The sequence below is a fragment of the Vicugna pacos genome, chromosome 2 (assembly GCF_048564905.1).
Source record: "Vicugna pacos chromosome 2, VicPac4, whole genome shotgun sequence".
Taxonomy (NCBI): Eukaryota; Metazoa; Chordata; class Mammalia; order Artiodactyla; family Camelidae; genus Vicugna; species Vicugna pacos.
Window position 1 is genome coordinate 107,615,696 of NC_132988.1, and position 18,613 is coordinate 107,634,308.

At 36.6% G+C, this 18,613-nt stretch overlaps 1 protein-coding gene across 3 annotated transcripts in view; it reads right to left on the reverse strand.

Moving 5' to 3' along the window:
• SLIT2 (slit guidance ligand 2) overlaps positions 1-18,613 on the reverse strand; it is a 351,115-nt gene that overhangs the window by 48,387 nt on the left and 284,115 nt on the right. For all 3 annotated transcript variants that reach the window (XM_006208114.4, XM_006208112.4, XM_072945820.1), the window contains 5 exons: positions 16,082-16,150; positions 13,410-13,481; positions 12,854-12,925; positions 11,192-11,263; positions 8,179-8,342 (listed from right to left, as the gene is read on the reverse strand). In XM_006208114.4, coding sequence (XP_006208176.1) covers positions 8,179-8,342; positions 11,192-11,263; positions 12,854-12,925; positions 13,410-13,481; positions 16,082-16,150 — 449 coding nt within the window. The remainder of the gene's footprint in view (positions 1-8,178; positions 8,343-11,191; positions 11,264-12,853; positions 12,926-13,409; positions 13,482-16,081; positions 16,151-18,613) is intronic.

Below are 18,613 nucleotides of genomic sequence, written 5' to 3' on the forward strand. Positions count from 1 at the left end.
GGAATATATAAAATACCGAATTTTAACTTATTTAGCTTGGTAAAGCGGATTACTACAACTACCATTCTGTTTGCTTTTTCTTTTTTCAAATCCCTCTTTTACAATAGCTTTTTCAACGAGAATTTCTTATTTACAGTACTTGAGTTTGAGTGACGGATAATTCAAAAGATGTTTGTGGGTTATGTAATATAAACTCCGAATGGCAGCATCCTTTGATGTGGCCAAATGTCTTAAAATGGTATGATTCCTTTCCCTGTTTTATTTACATTCTAATTGCACCAAACTAAATGTCCTTCTTATAATGTAATTTTTACATCCACCTGGCTTTTCTAAATCTGCTTATTTCTATACTCTAACCCTTTGGAACTGTATCCCTTGTAACTGGCTCTCTTCTTTCATTCATCTTCCCACCCACACTTTGCCTTTCTTCTAAGTCTATCTTCCATCTTCTGTTTGCCATCAATTTGTGATTCATTTTCCATCCAGGATGCTTTTTTGAGATCCTCTCCTGAAAGTTCTTATTCAAGGGTAATCACATCTTTAATCTGTTTCTATAACAAAGAGATGATATCAGAGCCAAAGGGAGATGCTAAATCAAGTTATGATAAAATGGTAGAAGAGTTAGAGCAGCTCTCTACAAGCAAACCAACACTTAGGGAATTCTGCACACTCGATTAGCCCCAGATGAAAAGAAGGTGCCCAGGAACAAGAATCAGACATGTTTCTGATCATAATGCATAGAATCTTAGGCAGAGCATCCGAAGTCAATCAGGCCAAGGTAGTGAGCTAGATGTGTTCCTTAAGTGTGTGGAGTCAAGAGAGTAGTGGTGGTCATTTCATTGGGTTGCTTTAAGCATTAAATGAAATGCTAATGAATTTTGAGCACAGACTATAGTGAGAGCAAGCACAAAGGCCACAGCAACTTCTGACATTCTTGCTTAGACTCCAAAGAAGGCGGGGGGCTAGGAGGACATGAGCGGTTTACCTAAAAGGAGAAAGGAAAGGAAGTCTTCCTCTGCACATTTGTTCAAACTTTAGCACAAAGGCAAATTCGAGCTTGATGTCTACTCATTCATTACAAGCTCACTGAGTACTTTCTGTCTATGCCAGAAGCTTTTGAAATTTGGGAAAACTCTCGGGGTTACTATTATCAAAAACACGGGAGAGTGGAAAAGGGCACTGAGAGATAATTTCCCATTGGGTAGCAACACCTAGATTTAATGATTTTGTTTTTAAGGACTGCAGCTGTGATTTGTAAACTTGGCATGGACAACCACCAGACAGAACAGCACAAAACTAAGAAGGGGAGGTTCTTTTTGCTCTTGTATTGCTGCTTGGCAAGGGACTACCACTTGCTGGCTGATACAATTTCCGCCTTCTAACTTTCCTCCTTCCAAATGTTTACCAGTTCCAAGAAATGTTCAATCACTGCCAACATTAGCCCTCAAAAGATGTTTGCCATAAAGGAGAAATGAAATCTAGCCTCATGGATACAAATGGTACTAACGACATTGAAATGATGGAGGCCAGTCTAGGATACCTAGATTGATTTAAGATTAGGCCTTGATTTAAGAGAGTCTTGTAGCATCAGCTGTATGGATTAGAGGTGTGTTTAGCTTAATAATTCAAAGGGGAGATGAGCAGAAAGTTTGGTTACCAATTTGTCTCTGTCAGTTACTTTAATCTATAATGGAAGAACTGCTGGACCTCAAATCCATTAAAACTTGTAGACAGACTTGCTTACTTGACTCAAATCACTAGCGATGCACCTGACACCAATGTTGCCACCCACTGATAATCGTATCTCACTTTGATTTATTACTGAAAGCTCCAAACAGAAATTTCTAACTATATCCCAGGGTCTGCCTTCATTCTGGTGTCCCTTGGACATATGGGTCAAATAACAGAATCTTCTAGTATAAAGTCAGACGTAGATCAAAGGCAACTGAGGAAAAATTAGGGGATACTGAGCATAACTAACGAGTAATTCAGCAGTAGAGACACATGCATCAACTACAGAATACCGTCGCAAGAGCGTGTGGAAAATGGGACTGCACGTTTTGGAAGATGTGTTTTAAGGTTCTGGCAAGCCAGTAAGGGGCTGAAATTCACTAAGTGAATAGAAATATGAGCCTGAAGTTTGTAAGAAAAGTCATGGCTAGATATCTGAAGCTACTGGGCTGAAATCAATTAGTTTAATGGAGCTCAGGAGAGAACCTCACGTATGTCAGTATTAAAGACTGGATAAGAAAGAGATGCCAGCAAAGGGATGAAGAAGAGGCAACGAGAATGTAGAAGCAGGAGCTGTGGCCACTGTCTAAGATGTAAAGAGGACAAAGAAGCCAAAAAGAAGCTACTGAAATTGGCCAGAGGGAATCCATTGGTCTCCCTGTAGTTTCGGAGGAGGGGAGGACATGGTCCTTAGGTGATGGGGGATTAAAATCCTATAAATTTGCATTACATAAATGGTTAAACAAAAACACGAAGATGGGTAATGCACCTCTGGTATCCCCTGGTCATTTGCTACATACACATAGAAACCTGGGCCAGTAAATCAACTTCTTGAGTCACACATAAACGAAAAAGAGCAATCATTATTTTTTAGAATTATTGCATTAGAGAGAACATAGACGTACCATATCTAAGAATAAAAAATCATTGGTTCTCATCACCTATTAAAATAAATGTCTGTTAAAATTTTCACAGTGTTTTAAGTTTAATACAAGTATAATGAAAAATAACCTGTTTGTTTATAAAGATGGTGCCTAACTATGTAGAAATCTGAATTTTTCTTTAGCCAGTGAGTAAACCATAATCCCCTAGAGCTAAGGTTATTTCAGAATTATAACTACGTGCTAGCAATACTGAATCTGAAAATGAGAAAAGGACTTGACCACGTTCTAAATACTACTTCAAAACTGCTCTAACTAAATTATTCATCACTGCAGTTTGGGCTGAATTATTCAATCACTTTCATACGTTGGTTAAGTGACTAAGGACAATATTAACCAATAATTTTGATACACAAAACAAAAGGCCTTCGGCTTGTCAAGAACATCCCCCAAAAAGGAAGACATCAATTTCACTGAAAAAAAAAATGACAGTATTACAATATTATTAACTAAGAGATGTGGAATTTTTCCTAGAAATTCTAGAATCTAGAGGATTCTTAACCTACAAAATTAGCAAAAGAGATCAACCATGTTGGGGTAGAATGTTGATCATTCTAGGATATGGAAAGTTCCCAGGTTTCTCAATACCTTAGCTGATCTTTACCGATAAAGCAATGAAGTATGCTGAGCACCGTATCTCTGCCTCCTCACTGGGGTTCCTGGCTACCCGACACCTGCCCATTTGGGCTGCTTCCTCTCTTTTGTGTTCCAGACTCAATTCCACTTGACTCACTGTAAGATCTCTTGATGCCCTGATGGACTTGGTGGTATCAGTTATCATTCCACAGCTGTTTGGTTTTGATATACTTATTAACACTATATATATATTTCTATCACTAAACTTCCATGTTATTTTTAAATTATCTATTTAATAACTGTATGTATCAGCAGAATATAAGCTTCATGAAGGCATTTTCCCCCTATTTAATATTGCATTCTTTTTAAAACAATTTTATTTATTTATTTATCATTGTATTATTTTATTTTATTTTATTTTTTGGCAGGGGGGTGATTAGGTTTATTTATTTTTAGAGGAGGTACTGGGGATTGAACCCAGGACCTCATGAATGCTAAGCACGTGAGCTATACCTTCCTCCAGCACTGTATTCTTTATACCTTAGGACTATGTCTGATACCTAACAGGCAATCATTTAATAGTTGTTGAATGAAAGAAGGAACATTTGATTTGTTTCCATTAGATTGCTCACACATTTAAGTGTTTGATAAATGTCTGTCAAATTAAAAATGAACAATTTAGTTGCCTGTACAGCTAAAACTTCCTAAACCAAGAGCAATAAAGGGAATATTAGAAATTAACAATAGTCTACATTCCACAGTGACATTTTCAATGAAAAATTGGAGAGGGCAGAAGCCTCCATTTTTTTGCAGATTGCTTGAGCATTTTAATTTCATCTGATAGTTAAAAGATGAGGACATGGCATTTTGGTTATAACAACAAGTCATGACCATCTGCTTCCATTCAAGAATGCCCTAATCTTGGTATTAATTAAACATGCTCTGCCAATTTATTTCATCCAGTTCATTTATTTCTGTTGTGCACTGAAACTATGAGATTATACCACAAAGAATATACTATGAAAAATGTAAGATAAAAAATTGTATTGAAAGCATTAATTGCTCAAAATAATAGCATTGCCTTTTCTAGTAGAGAAAATATTTAATTATATTTAAATATAGCTATGTAAACATGTTTTCAAATAAGCACTATTTATTTTCCTGCTGTAATTTGAAATCACATATTTACAAACTTTAATATTTAGGAGTATGTACTTACATGATTTTCATGAATAAATAAAATATTAAACTGGCATAATTATGGAAAAAATTAAATTGACATATAAAAACCCCTCAAATTATAAAATATTTAGAGAAGCATCAATTTATTGCTTTCAAGTTCATAAAGCATGTAAGCTCAAAAACACAGTACTCAGTAGATTTCCCAGAGTTAATTATTTTAATTAATAGATTAGAATACTTTGCCTCTACCAATCCATTTATGACGAGTAAATATTTCTAGCAAAGCACGTAAGAGTGGTTCACAATATTTTGACAAACACCGAGAAATGCTGGCAAAGAACACTGTGAGTTTCAGTGTTTGCCATCTCTCTAAAATTACGTTAAGTTATAGAAAAACTGAGTCAGTCTTACAGTTTGCTAAATGTAATTGCATTATATTTGTTGAGTTCTGAATGTCTACACTTCTTGACAACTGGTCTACATCTATGCTGTATACCTTGAAATATATATGATATGTTAATTTGATAACTCAGTGAATGTTAAACTAATCTGCCACAGTTCCAGCATTTTCCTTTATCACAGCTCGGCTCCTGCAGGTCCACCCACCTAGAGTGCTGTCCTCACACTTGACTACTTGTCCAGACAGCTGACCTAGACACTCTTGCACGAAATCTTTTACAGCCACTCTCTTCAGACACGATTTCTCCCTCTGAGATCTTACAGGATACTGCACTGTCCAATGGTAGCCACTAGTCACACATGACTTTAAGTTTACATTTAAATTAAATAAAATTAAAAATTTACTTCCTCAGTCACAGTAGCTACATTTCAATAACCACACATGACTAGAGCTACCATACTGGATAACACATAAAACAGAATTTTTCTATCCTTGCAAAAAGTTCTATCAGGCAACACTGATCCAGACCAATTTTCCTTCCAGTGTATTTCCATTCATGCTACACTAAGAACATAAGATGTGATTAATGAAATAAGGTCAAATCAGTGAGATAAATTTTAAGTTAGACATTTATGTATGTGTGTATGTATGTGTTGTACTTCTGGGAACATTTACTAAATTAATGAGAACCATGATGCTCTAAGAAGAATATCTTGAATATCTCAAACTTACATTATCATAAAATACTTTGTTTTCAAGAAATATCTCCACAGAATGCTAAGCTTTAAGAATTACAGATAGACACCAGCATTCTTCAAGACGGAGTATGAGTATGCCTGGGTCCAGAAAGTGTAACAGAATCAGTCTGCAGTCTCTCAACTTGCCCATATGATCTTTCTAGAATCGATCTGCCCGATAACATGGTTACAAGTAACTTTTTACGTTAGGGTCTCCCCTAGCTCCCACCTGACGATCATCTGCACTTTACAGAAAAATGATACACCTTTCAGCCCACCAGAAATTTACCATGGGGCACCGCCCCAGGGGAACATCTGTGGCTGCGAAAGAATAATTTAAAACATTGGTTTTTTGCAAAGGCTCTTGGAATCAATGCACATAATCCCAGAAAGGCATTTTCAATACAATTTTAATTTCAATTTTAAAAATAAATATTAACATATTGATAAATAATTATGCTGTCCTAATCAATGTTGCACAAGTATTACTGGCAATAATTAATTCTAAGGAAAAAATTTAAAACTCACAGATCTTTGGTGGTAGGGAATTTTAAAAATTCAAATTATATACATCTTTTTGGTAGCAAAGAATGATATAATTCTCTGAGGTACTGGAAATAAAAATTCAAGGAGAAAAATAGAAGTTTGAGGAAAAAGAACAACTTAAAATATTGAAGATCTTGTTTTTTTTCCCCCAAATTAGCTGTGATATTTAGATTCCACCAAACATATTTAAAAGTACATTAAAAGAGCTTTGTTTTAAATATTGATATTTACAATACACTGCAAATTACATCTCTTGTAACCACTTAGAACTACAAAAAAAAAATCAGATGCTCACTTAAAATGTTTGGAGGAGGGAACATAGTTTTTAAAACTTCCTTCTTTTGTCAATAAATCATGGCATGTTGTCCCACATCATATTTTGGTTGGTGTTTTGAAATGTTATAATAAAAATTTGGCAGCTGACCTATAATGAGTGCTTATTGTAAGGCAGTCAAGCATGTTTTATGTATGTTAAATAAACTGATCCTTTTCCCCCAGCTTTATTGAAAAATAATTGGCAAATATAATTGTGTGTATTTCAAATGTGCAACCTTTGATGATTTGATATACATCCACAGTGTGGAATGATTAACACTCCCAAGATAATTAACACATCCATCACCTCATGTAGTTAACTTCTGTGTGTACGGAGGGAGAATGCTTAAGATTTACTCTCAGCAACTTTTAAGTATAGGATATCATATTGTTAACTATCGTCACTGTGTCACACATTAGATTCTCAGAACTTACTATTCTTATAACTGAAAGTTTGTACCTTTGACCTACGTCTTCGCATTTTCCCAGCCCCTGGAAAGTACCATTCTATTCTCTGTTTCTGTGACAATGACATTTTCTTTCATTTTAGATCTTCTTTTTTTTTTTTTTAGTTTACATATAATAACTCATCTAATCTTCACAAAACCTTTTCAGGTGCGTTCTATCATCATCTCTGCCTGTACGTGAGGAAACTGAGACACAGGCTGATTAAGCTAGTAAGTTACACAACCAGTGGAAAGGGAGGCTGGGATGTAGCCCCGGCTAAGCCAGGCTGGGCGTCACCCTGTGACCCATGTGCAATATTACCTGTTTAGAAATGTTCTTCCGGCCTAAACATTCAAGTTTGGAAACCTTACCTTTTCAGCTAGGTTTGCAAACATCTGCGTGCTCCACAACACCCATGGTTTAGTTTTACGCCTAAAACGTGTGTAATAAACCTTTGCTGATTATACATTTAGAATCTTCAAGAATTTCTCTCCTCTATCTAATAAGTAAGAGCAGTCGTCTCCAAACATCTAAAATTAAGGATGCTAACCTTCTATCCCATTTTTGGGGAGGAACTTCCACCCATATATTTGACTAGAAGTGGAAAGACACACAAAACAAGTGGAATAGTGGTTCTCTTTTGGTATTGTTATTCATTGTTAAATTTGGTTCTCAAGTTTCTTATTGTTTGCATTTCCCTATTCTTTGAGATTTCTATGTTGGGCATAGATCACTCCTGTAATAGGCGGGGAAACTATTTGTTACTGAGACACCGTTCGGCATTCACAAGTATGGAAAACGAAGGGAAAGCGAGGGATACAGGTGCACAAGGAACAGCACGGTCCCCAGAGGAAGAGGGTAACACAGGATGTGAGTCGGAGGGTCCGGCCTGAGCACAGGGAGGGCTCACGTCTCCTTACCTGGCATCGGGAAGCCACAGGGCCCTGGCAGCCCTAGGAGCGGGGCCCACGTTCAGACAAAGCGGAAGCAAAACATTTGACTTGTTAGAGGCTATGAGAGGAATTTCCAGAAATCATGTACTTTTCATTTCCTCGTATATTTTAAAGACAACTTAGTCAATTTCCAAAGGATTGTCACCCGACTGATCTGAGAAGCCTAGTTCTTTCCTTGGGCTCCTCAGGTGACGGCTCTGTCTTCCCCAAGCACGGGAGGAAGTGGCAACCACTGATGGGAGGTTTTCGGCTCTGCCTTTGAAACCTAGCGGCACGCAGTTTTCTTTCTCTTCTTAAGAGTAGTATGATGGATTTTTATTTACAGAAGTACAAATGCTTAAAAGCCATACCTTGACATGTAAATTTTTTGGAGGGAGTTGTGAGCAATAGTTTATCTGCCATTTCTCCGGGACCAGCACAGCGAGCAATTCCGGGTTCTTTGTATTCCGACTTCACCCAGTCGGATAACCACTGCATGTTACAATCACAGTAAAGAGGGTTGGCTCCAATTGCTCTGGAAAACAACACCACAAAAGCACACACACACACGCACAAGTACAGAAGTACTGTTATTTCCTAAGGGAACATAATTCGAAGTGATGCTCAGTAGAAAATGCCTATAGATTTATTGATAAAAATTTAGAAGAAAATGGAGACATTGGCAATTTCCCACTTTCCCGAATTCTGTGCAACTGCAATTTAGTGAGCTGTCACTAGAGTTAACACTCATCTGGTTTTACAAGGTCTCCTTGTACCTGCAGACAGGTTTATACGGGGTGCAGGCACACCCAAAATGTAGACTAACACGTCCTTCATTCACCAATGATTTACTGAGGACTCAATCATTATGCCAGGTGCAGGGGACCCAAATACAAATAATACATTATTTTTAGCCCCCAAAACTCCTTTGGCAAAGGAGATTAACATATACTCATACATACAAATAATTTTCATTAGAAGTGCTACAGTAGAAAAATTCACAAGATGATTGTGAAGAGAGGGTAACTTTTCTGGGAGACTGGTAGTTTAGGAAGTCGGAACTTTTAGATACTTATATTCAAGTAGGTGGAAAAGGTTGGAAAGGATATTTCAGTGTAAAGGACCAGTACAAAGGCAAGAGGATAAGAAGGGCATGAAATAATAAAAATGCACAAAGCTCGTTCCCCAGGGCTGATTTGGAACGTCATTAGATGTCTGTCCCTTTAACATTTTTCCATTTCAGAGCTTTGGTTCCTACTCACACAGGCAGTTGTAGTGACAGGAAACGTCATCAAGATAATAGCATCTCTGCACCTAATGGTATGCGGGAGCTGTGCTATGCCATTTACATGAATTGCCTCATGTTATCCTAAACAGAGACTCTGTGAGGTCAATACTATTAATAACCTATTCTACAGATTAGAAAACTGAGGCCAGATAAGTTCCCCAACGGGTTCACAAATTCACCAAGCTTGCGCACAAGCAGTATACACATAAAGTAACATTTAAAAACTGATCAATTCCGATTTATAATTAACTTCAGATTAGTCATGTTTCTAGGTATAAAGTCTAAGCAAAATTCATCTTATTCTTTTATTAAGAGACTTTCAAAATATACTTGTAAAGCCGTAATACTTTATGTTGTAGCTATTTTAATCCCCAACTCTAGCTGAGAATTGGAGTGTAGTAAATGTCATGTTTCTATGCATGTCAGATTCGAAACTTTCTTCTAAATTAAAAATGAGGTTCTTGAGTCATTTGATCTCATCTCTACTGACAGTTGCTAAATCCTTACTATGCCAGGAGACAGTGTAAAAAAAGTGAACAGAGCAGAGCTCTCTGTGATCTAGGGGGTAAAAGACACATGAAACACATGACAAAACAGGACACATGACAAAGAAGATTCAAACTGCTCCCACCTTGGGGCAGAGGGTCACTTAAAGGACAATGCTACTTAGCTCAAGCAGCACCTTCCCTCTGCGGCCTTTTCTGACCCTAACACTATCAGGATGCCATTCTCTGCCATGGCATCGCAGTCCCGCACCCCTGAGCTGGGGTCTCATTCACATGGGACCTCAGGCACATGACTTCCATGGAGTTTGTAGAGAAGTGGCCCTGATGTCAACTTTGAGGCAGGTGCTGGGGCTCAGACTTGAAAAACTGGAGGTCTTGCCTCTAGGGACCTAAGAGTTTCATGGAAGGAATGTTAACAGTAAGTGCCAAACAGTCAGATGGACAAAACCCTACACTGACAGCACAGCCCCTACAAGGGAAATTCAGATGGCACATGAGTGACTACTGGTTCCTAGCCTCTGCCCATCCCCTTCTCTCAATTTTCTAAACTTCCTATCTTCTTGGGGTTTGGAAGGTTTTAGAGAGGAGGGCAAACCCAAGAAAAAGTATGGCCAGCAACCTCTTCTGGAGAACCAGGAGCCAACTGACACTGATATTTAAGCTGAAGCAGGTAACTGCCGCCAGGTGACGCCACACTCAGCCTGACCTAAGAAAGCCTTGGATTGTAGGGCTGTTCTCTGAACCTCCTTCCCTGCTTGCCATGGTCTTAACAGTACAACTAAGAAAATGGGAGTGCGGAATTTGACCCAGTGGAGGGTTCTGGACCTCATTATTAAATTGTTTTATTGTACTTCCAAGAAATATGGAGGTACAAACGGCCTGCTCTGAGAGAATGCAAAGGAAAAACATTTCACCCAATATGAGGATTTGGCTGTTCCCCTCTACCACACTGAATGCCTTAAACCTTGTCTAATTTATTTTGCATGGTGCCATAGTCAATGCTGAGCCATATTTGCTAAAGAAATGAATCCACTTTGAGCAAATCAGTATAGGCTTCCTGGAGCAGCAGATACTTGGGATGTGCCTTGGAAAGCAGGGTTTGGCAAGATGGCATTGAAGGGGAGCTGATATTTAGAATTAGAGAGCACTAAGAGAAAAAGTGTAGGCTAGGAAGTTAGGGAGCCATGTTTGTAAGAGGAGACATTTTTATAAGCAAAGAGAACTCAACTAATGGGCCGTTAGGGTCAGAAGGATAAATTAAGGCTATCTTGCGGAGGCCACCATATCTAAATTGAAAATCTTTACATTTTCATTTCTTCTGTATAACACAGGGAACTTTGTTCAGTATTTTGTAATAATCTTTAATGAAAAAATATGAAAACAAATATATGCATGTATATTCATCACTGGGACATTGTGCTATACACCAGAAATCGACACATTGTAATTGACCATACTTCAATTAAGAAAAAAAAGAAAAACTTTACATTTTATTTAAAGATGGAACCAATCACATTTTATGATGTGACAATAAAAAAGGCGGCAGAGGACTGTTTGTTCTAAACCCACACTCATGAGCTAGATACTCACAGGTGTGACAATGCAGAAAGATCGTTGAAAGCACCTTCAGGCACAACAGAAATGTCATTTCCATGTAGAGAACTAAAAGCAAGAAGAAGCAAAATTAAATTTCCTATTATTTCAGGGAGTTCAGAAAAACCCCCATGCATATATGAAACTTTAGTTTATAACAAACTTTTAAATCAGTGTAGAAAAGATGGTCTATTCAAGAAACAGTCTTTATACAGATGGATATCTATTTGGGAAAGCAGAAAGTTAGTTCCTACCTCACATCATAAGCATAAAGTAAATTCTAGGTTGAAGAGTTAAATGTAAAAATAAAATTGAAAATGTATTAAAAGAAAATACAGCAGTGTTCCTTTTTATAACGTGGGATATTAAGGGCTTTTAAAAGCACTATATTATAAAACTCAGAAACCATCATGGGAAAAAGTGATATATTTTTGACATTGTAAAATATATCCATAATACAAAAGATTACATATAAAGAACAGAATGGGAAATATTTGCAACATATGTAAGCTATAAGGATTAACTCCTTTGTAAAAAGACCTGTAAACTTGGAGTCAGGTGGGAGATGTATAAAGGCATGTATGTTAATGAGGAAAAGACAAAGTACACCACAGAAAATGGGAAATAATGTGATCAGGCTCATAGAATAAGAAGCACAAATGCTCAATAAACAAATAAAATATTCTCAAATGCTCTAGTAATTGGAACTGCAAATTGAAACAGGAACAGAAAATAAAGTTCCATCTGTCATATGGCAGAAATGAAAGGACTGATAATATTCAATATTTGCAAGAGTGCTTTGAAATAGGTGCTCTATTAAAACAGCTGGTGGAAAATAAATTTGTAAATTGACAAAATCTTATTTGGGGAACAACGTTACTTTGGCATTCTCCTAATGTGCCTGACAGTAAGATGGATGTGTAGAATGTTCACTCCAGCACTGCAGAGACAATAAAAATCTAGAATCAAATCGAATGATAGTACAGATGAAAGCTGGTTAAATAAGGTACGGCTCCTTCATTCTATGAAGTACTCTGTATCATTTAAGCAGTTGAGAAATATGATACAGATCGACTGGAAGAAGGCTAAACCATATTGTTAAATAAAATTAGTCAATGGCAGAACGAGAAAAACCCTATTTATGGTTTTTAAGTTATACAGCAGTGGGCATTCATATATCAATATATAAAACCAAACACAGAATAAGGACCAGGAAAAAACATCAAACTGTTTAACTGTCAATTCTGGGGGAGGGGACTGGGATTGAGGATCATGTTTTATTTCATATAATTTTAGATAAATTGTGTATAGTAAAAATATGTTGGTGTTTTATGTAATTTCTAGAGAAATTAAAATTTCCTCTTTTTCTTTCAAAATTACTTGGATCTATACAAAACTACATCTTAATATCATATAGCAGCAAATTAATGACCACAGCAACAATGTGTTACAAAAGAGAAAAATATGTTCTCCAAGTAAAAGCTGTTGGGCAATGATACAGTAAAATGTAATTTTCCTATTTCCAAATCTGTAGCAAATCATAATATATACTACTGAAAATACCCGAAAATAAACACAAAGAAGTTAAATCATTAAAAAGACAGTCCAAAACCCAGATCCCCAAGAAAAGAAGTATTTTGTTAAACATAAGATGCTTACAGTAATCGAAGAGACTTCAATCCATCGAAGGTTCGAGGGGGAAGACATCTCAAACGGTTGTAACTAAGAATTCTGAAAGCACACATAAGCTGATCTGTTTTACTCAGATACCCTCAAATAGCCAAATGTCATTTAAAAAATTAAAGCAGATAAGAAAAGGGTCGTTACAGCATGTTATACATAGAGAATACTGACACATAACATTTCTGCATCTTTGTGTTGTTTCACTATTACAATGTATTTATTTCTAAATACATTCTAGAATGCTTCCTACCCCTGAGGACACGCTGATGTCTCAACTGTGTCCTCCGTAAGGTGACTTTCTCCAGAGGTCTATTTAAGGATTTCTCAAACCCCACCACAAATGTAAATTATTCTTTGTTTCTCTTATAGAACCCAACACTTTTTATAGTATCTGTATTTGTTGGTTTACTTAAGTTTTATTCGTGTGTTTCTCCCAACACTATTAACGTTCCTTGAGTGCAGAGACTCTGTCTTATCTACTAGGACCGTCCAATGAACTGAGGAATACTCAGGACCACACTTTCGTACTCACAAGGTGAGGAGCTGGGTCATGTTGCTGAAGCTCTGATTAGAGAGGGTGCTGATTCGGTTGTTACTTAAGTCTCTAAAAGAGAAAAAGAAAGACATGGAGTCCGCTGTTACCATGAGTCATTCTTAGAAAGAGAAGGTTCTTCTTGCTCACAGTCAAAGCAGCGCTAGGACTCGGCTTTCATCTGAAAGTAACACCACACTGGGCAGACTGCAGCCTTCTTCATGACTACTCACGCCCCCCGCCTGCTGAAATTAGAAGCGACCACGTGCTTTGGCCAGTGAAGCATGGGCATCAGCTCTGGTTTCACTTCAGAACAGAAGCTTCAGCGCGAGCTAATTCTGTCCCTCTCCTCCCTCCTCTGCAAGGCTCTTGATGTCCCACAGAGGTCCTGCCTGCTGCCTGGACCTCAGAGCAAAGACAGGCGGAGGCCACTCACAGCCGACACATTTATAGGTGAGAAATAAACCTCTGTTCTTGAAAGTTCCACCGCTTGCACATACTTTTTCATTGACACATACAAAGACTCAAACTGGGTAATGGAAAGAATCCTCATTTAATTACGTTAACGACGCCGTCATTAATAGTAACACCATGATTAAACACGTGGCCTATGGCAAAGTCACTAGCACGTAGTTGGTCCTCAGTAAATGTCTGTTCAATAAATAATAAGTAAATGAGAGAAATGTGGATTTTTTTTTAACCAATGTTAAATGGATATTTATAAGTGTACTTTGCACTACAGGTTGTAATTTATATTCAGTGAACTAATTTCTATTACATATATTATATGTGTGAAATATATATATAATATGACATGCAATAATAATGTTATACTATAATATAATATATAATAACATGTAATGACATACATGTTTCACAATTTGCTTTAGACAAAAGTTAGCGAATATATACATATACACACTCACATAGTTACGGCAATGTGACACATATTAGTGAATATTCACTAAATTTTACCTAAAGCAAGATGCCAAATATATGACTAAAAGGAAGATTCATAAATAAATGGAACATCATGGGTTGTGATTTGGGTTCGTTTATGTCTGTTGTGTATTTATGTTCACTGTATTTTTTTCTGAAGCAAAATATGTGAATAAATGCAAGATACAGAAGAGCTGCTGAAGGTTATCCATTCCTTCATTAAAATACAAAAATATCAGTAAAATGGACCAAAGAAATTGTGAAATGGTGGGAAAGTTAGAGCAGCTGAGCTGTACCATCCATCTTCTTAGCTGCTGAGGTACTCAAGCTAAATTTAAAAAATGAATAAATACATCGACGCTAGCAGAAATTACTTGCCTAGAGTTGTATGCTGAGTCACTGGTAAAATCATTTCTGGACCTACAGATTCTTTTTTCATTTCCAAACTGGTTTTAACGAATCACATGCTGTCCCACAAATGACCCAATGTTGCTGAAGTGACCCTTTGGAAATTGCAGCAATTTAATGGTTTATTTAACAGAACAAATGTATGTAATCAGTTCTTGCTGCTATTAAATAAACTACTAGGGGCAGAACAAGATATTTTTAGAAGATATTCTTTTTTTCTTAATTTAGTCATTTGTCATTTAAACAGTCCTATATAATTCCTACAGAGGGTTTGATTTTCACACACTTTTAAGAAAAACTGAAAATGCTCAACAGCATTTTAACTAACCTCCAAGTGCTTAGGGTAAAGTTTACAATGAGAAACATGACATTTTCTGTTACCTAGGTTTCCATTCACGAATTAGGAATAAACCCCCTTTTCTGGGAATACTAGAAATCTAAGACAGTCATATTTACTCTAAAATCAGATAGACTTAAAGACAAAGTATTTCCTTTCATATCCACTATTGCTGCTGAATTTTTTGTTTTGTGACAAGTTTCCTTGTTTACCAACAACGCTACTCTAAGAGTGACATTACATACAGTTAAGATTCTATCGTTTTAAAAATACTGTGCACATAACCAGATTGAAATGAAATGTTTGCATGTTTAAATATAATCTAGTATCTACAAGTTAAAAACTGTAAAAAACTGCTTACATACATTAATGAAAGAAAGATGCTATGTTAGGAGGACATCAAAACAGACTGATAAAAACAACTCAATGTTTTGACATTTATACTCAGAATGTCAGCATCTTTGTCAAGTTTATTCACACACTACATATGCAAATATGGATTTTATAAAATTTTAATACTGGAATCCCTTTATTAATTCATGAATTATATAAGTGAATCAAGCCAAGTAAACTAGATTTCCATACATCTTCAGTAAAGGTTTTACCATCTGCTATGTTTTGCTTAAAGTTAATAATAACATTGTTTTCCATCCTTCTTTCCTTGGATTCTCATAAAATCGCCCATATTCATCCTCAAGAGCATTCTCTAGCATACTGCATTTCTACAATTCTCCAATACTTAGACTTAATCGTATTTACACTTCGAATAGAGGAGGACCTTTTTCTAAGGTGCGCCCTTGTCTTACTGATATTCAGTGAAGATGTAGCCAGTGATCCAGAACCTCAACGAGCAAGAAAGGAGGCATCTAACTGAAAAGGATTTATATTACCTGAAAGGCTCGTTAAATCTTCTGCCCCTTGCTATCCCCACTTTTCTGAAACAGAATAAGAAGTCAAAGATGGAAAAATACAACAATACATTACTCACATAAGTGTTAGATGTTTGTAGTTGGAGAGTTCCTTAGGAACCAGTGTAAATTGGTTCCCATCCAGATACCTAAAAACAAGGAAACAATATTATCTTTTTGAAAGTTAACAGTTATGAATCATAAAATAATTGAATAATATATCAGTCAAATTGAAGCAAGGGAACACTTGGTAATTTTGGCCTTAAGATGTCATATTTTGAGCGAAGATTGCTATTTAAAAGAAGTAAAGGAAAAAAGACCACAGTTGCCCAAAAGAGTAGAATTCTTTTGTGGATTACTCAGGCTAAATTATAAAACCAAGGAGAAACTGATGAGTCAGTTCTTTGTGGTTTATCTAAGGAGGCAAGGCACATATCCAACCATTTGTGTGTCAGCAAGAAGGGTCATTCAATCAACCATACTTTTAGTCACCCTTCAGTTCACTTGTGTTTATGTGGAAACAACACCATGCAATGCATTCACTATTGGCAGAAACTTGCTACCGCCGGCAAGAGTAATCTCCATCACCTTAATACGTATCAATACACTTGGTCAATAACAATGAACGGTTCAAACGATATACTTGGGAATTTTAATATCATTAGATTTCAGTTTAAAAAATCTTAAAAATAGTTTTTACCCTTGTATATCTGCTTGGTGATACTAATTTCAGGAGAGTTCATAGAAAATCACAACATTTATCAAGTACGCAAAAATAGCAAATAGATGTAAAAATAATAATCAAATCACCCTATATAAGTAAAATTTCCCTTTCTGAGTAGAGTCAGCAGAGTAATCAGAAAATAGAGACTTTGGGCTAACAAGCAAGACACAAAAATCAATGAGTTCTTAAAGTTATATCCATGATATCACAAAAAGAAAAGTAATTCCATCTCCTCCCAAGGCTGTCTTTCCCTGAATATAGATGATGAAGGGTAAAAATGTCTTTCAGTGACTTGGGGCATCTGGTTACAGACGTGCCCACAAACAATGCTGCCACATTGGACACATGGTCCCTCCTTCCCAGCGTCGTGGACCATCTTCAGATCCAACTGGGGTTGAGGTTAGTACTTTTGCTAGATGTGGAAGTAGCTGAGAAACTGCCTAAGATAACAATCTATTGCAAACATTTCAAGACGAGAAAAGTTATACAAAACACACAAGTTATCAAAATATGTAACAAATATGTGATTAAGAGTCACGCTTTTGTTATGACTTCTTAACATCTATTCAAATTTTCTGACTTCACATTTTGACTCCTCTCGCTCCTTTCTTTTCTCTAGATAAGAATTTCTTGGTACCACTAGAGGGAAGCATAACCCCACATACTGCAGCACCTTTCCCTTTATTCCAGAAAACATCGCATCGCAAAGCTAAAAAGATTCAGAATGTGCTCTATGGATGCTTACATGTAAATCAGTCGAAGAGGGGAATTATATGGAACTGATTAAAAATAATAGATACCATCTGTTCAACATTGTCCACCACTACATACTTATTTGTGCCAAATTCTTTAATAATTTAATATATTATGTACACGGACATTTTCTAATACATGCATATATGTTACTGGAGAGAGGGATCCTGCTGACTTGGTATGGTTCTAAGAATAAGCTCTTAGGGAGGTAAAGCTAAAATTCACAAGAGATGAGTTAATATTTTCCTCTTCTCTGAGACATATTTTCTTTAGATAAAAGAATTACTTTGAAAAATTTGTAGAGGAATAGATTGAAGATTCCACTATCTGACAGATGAAACATGTAGATAGCACAGACAAATGAATCGAGAAGGTTCTCGGATGAATAAGGAAATTGAAAGATGTTTGAAATTATTTGCTGGGAATCAGGTAAAAGGACGAAGGCATGGGCCAAGAAGAAGGGATTTAGCATCAAAGATGATCTAAATGTTACGCTGAGTATTATGTTCTTGGCTGGGGTGTTCTTAGAGTCGATGTTTTGCATACAGAATACTCTACAGGCATCTAGCTTCCAACACTGAATGGAGGGTAATCTTCTGAAATAAATGCATATCAAAATGAGAATTAAGAATTTAACCACACACACATATAAAGCAGTGCTGATAATTACCTAACAACTGTGATTGGCAGCAAGAGAGAGAAACTGAGCACTTCACAACAGTTCAGATCCAAAAGGGAAGATCACATACTTTTTCTCTATTCAAGACCAAATTAGAATTCGTAAAACTGCACATGATTTGCAAGTAAGTTCCTTGATAACTGAAGTGACCTCTTCTTGAACCTCACTGCCTGTGTTCAGGTTGCCAAAAGTTTATCTAAGCGGCTCATTCAGAACCCTTGTACAGTTGTTTATGAATTACAGGTACACGGCTGCATGACTTAGACCTTTGATACATGGTTTCATGCAGTCAAAAAATTAACAGAGGCCAAATGACTCAGTGGCATATCAAGCATTTGTCCATGGTCCTCAGTGCACAGACAAAGGATCGGAACGGAGCCTGCATGCTCTGACTCATTCTATTCCACATAAAGCACGAGGCAGCTAAGGAAGTGTGCGTGGTGCTCAGTATCCCAT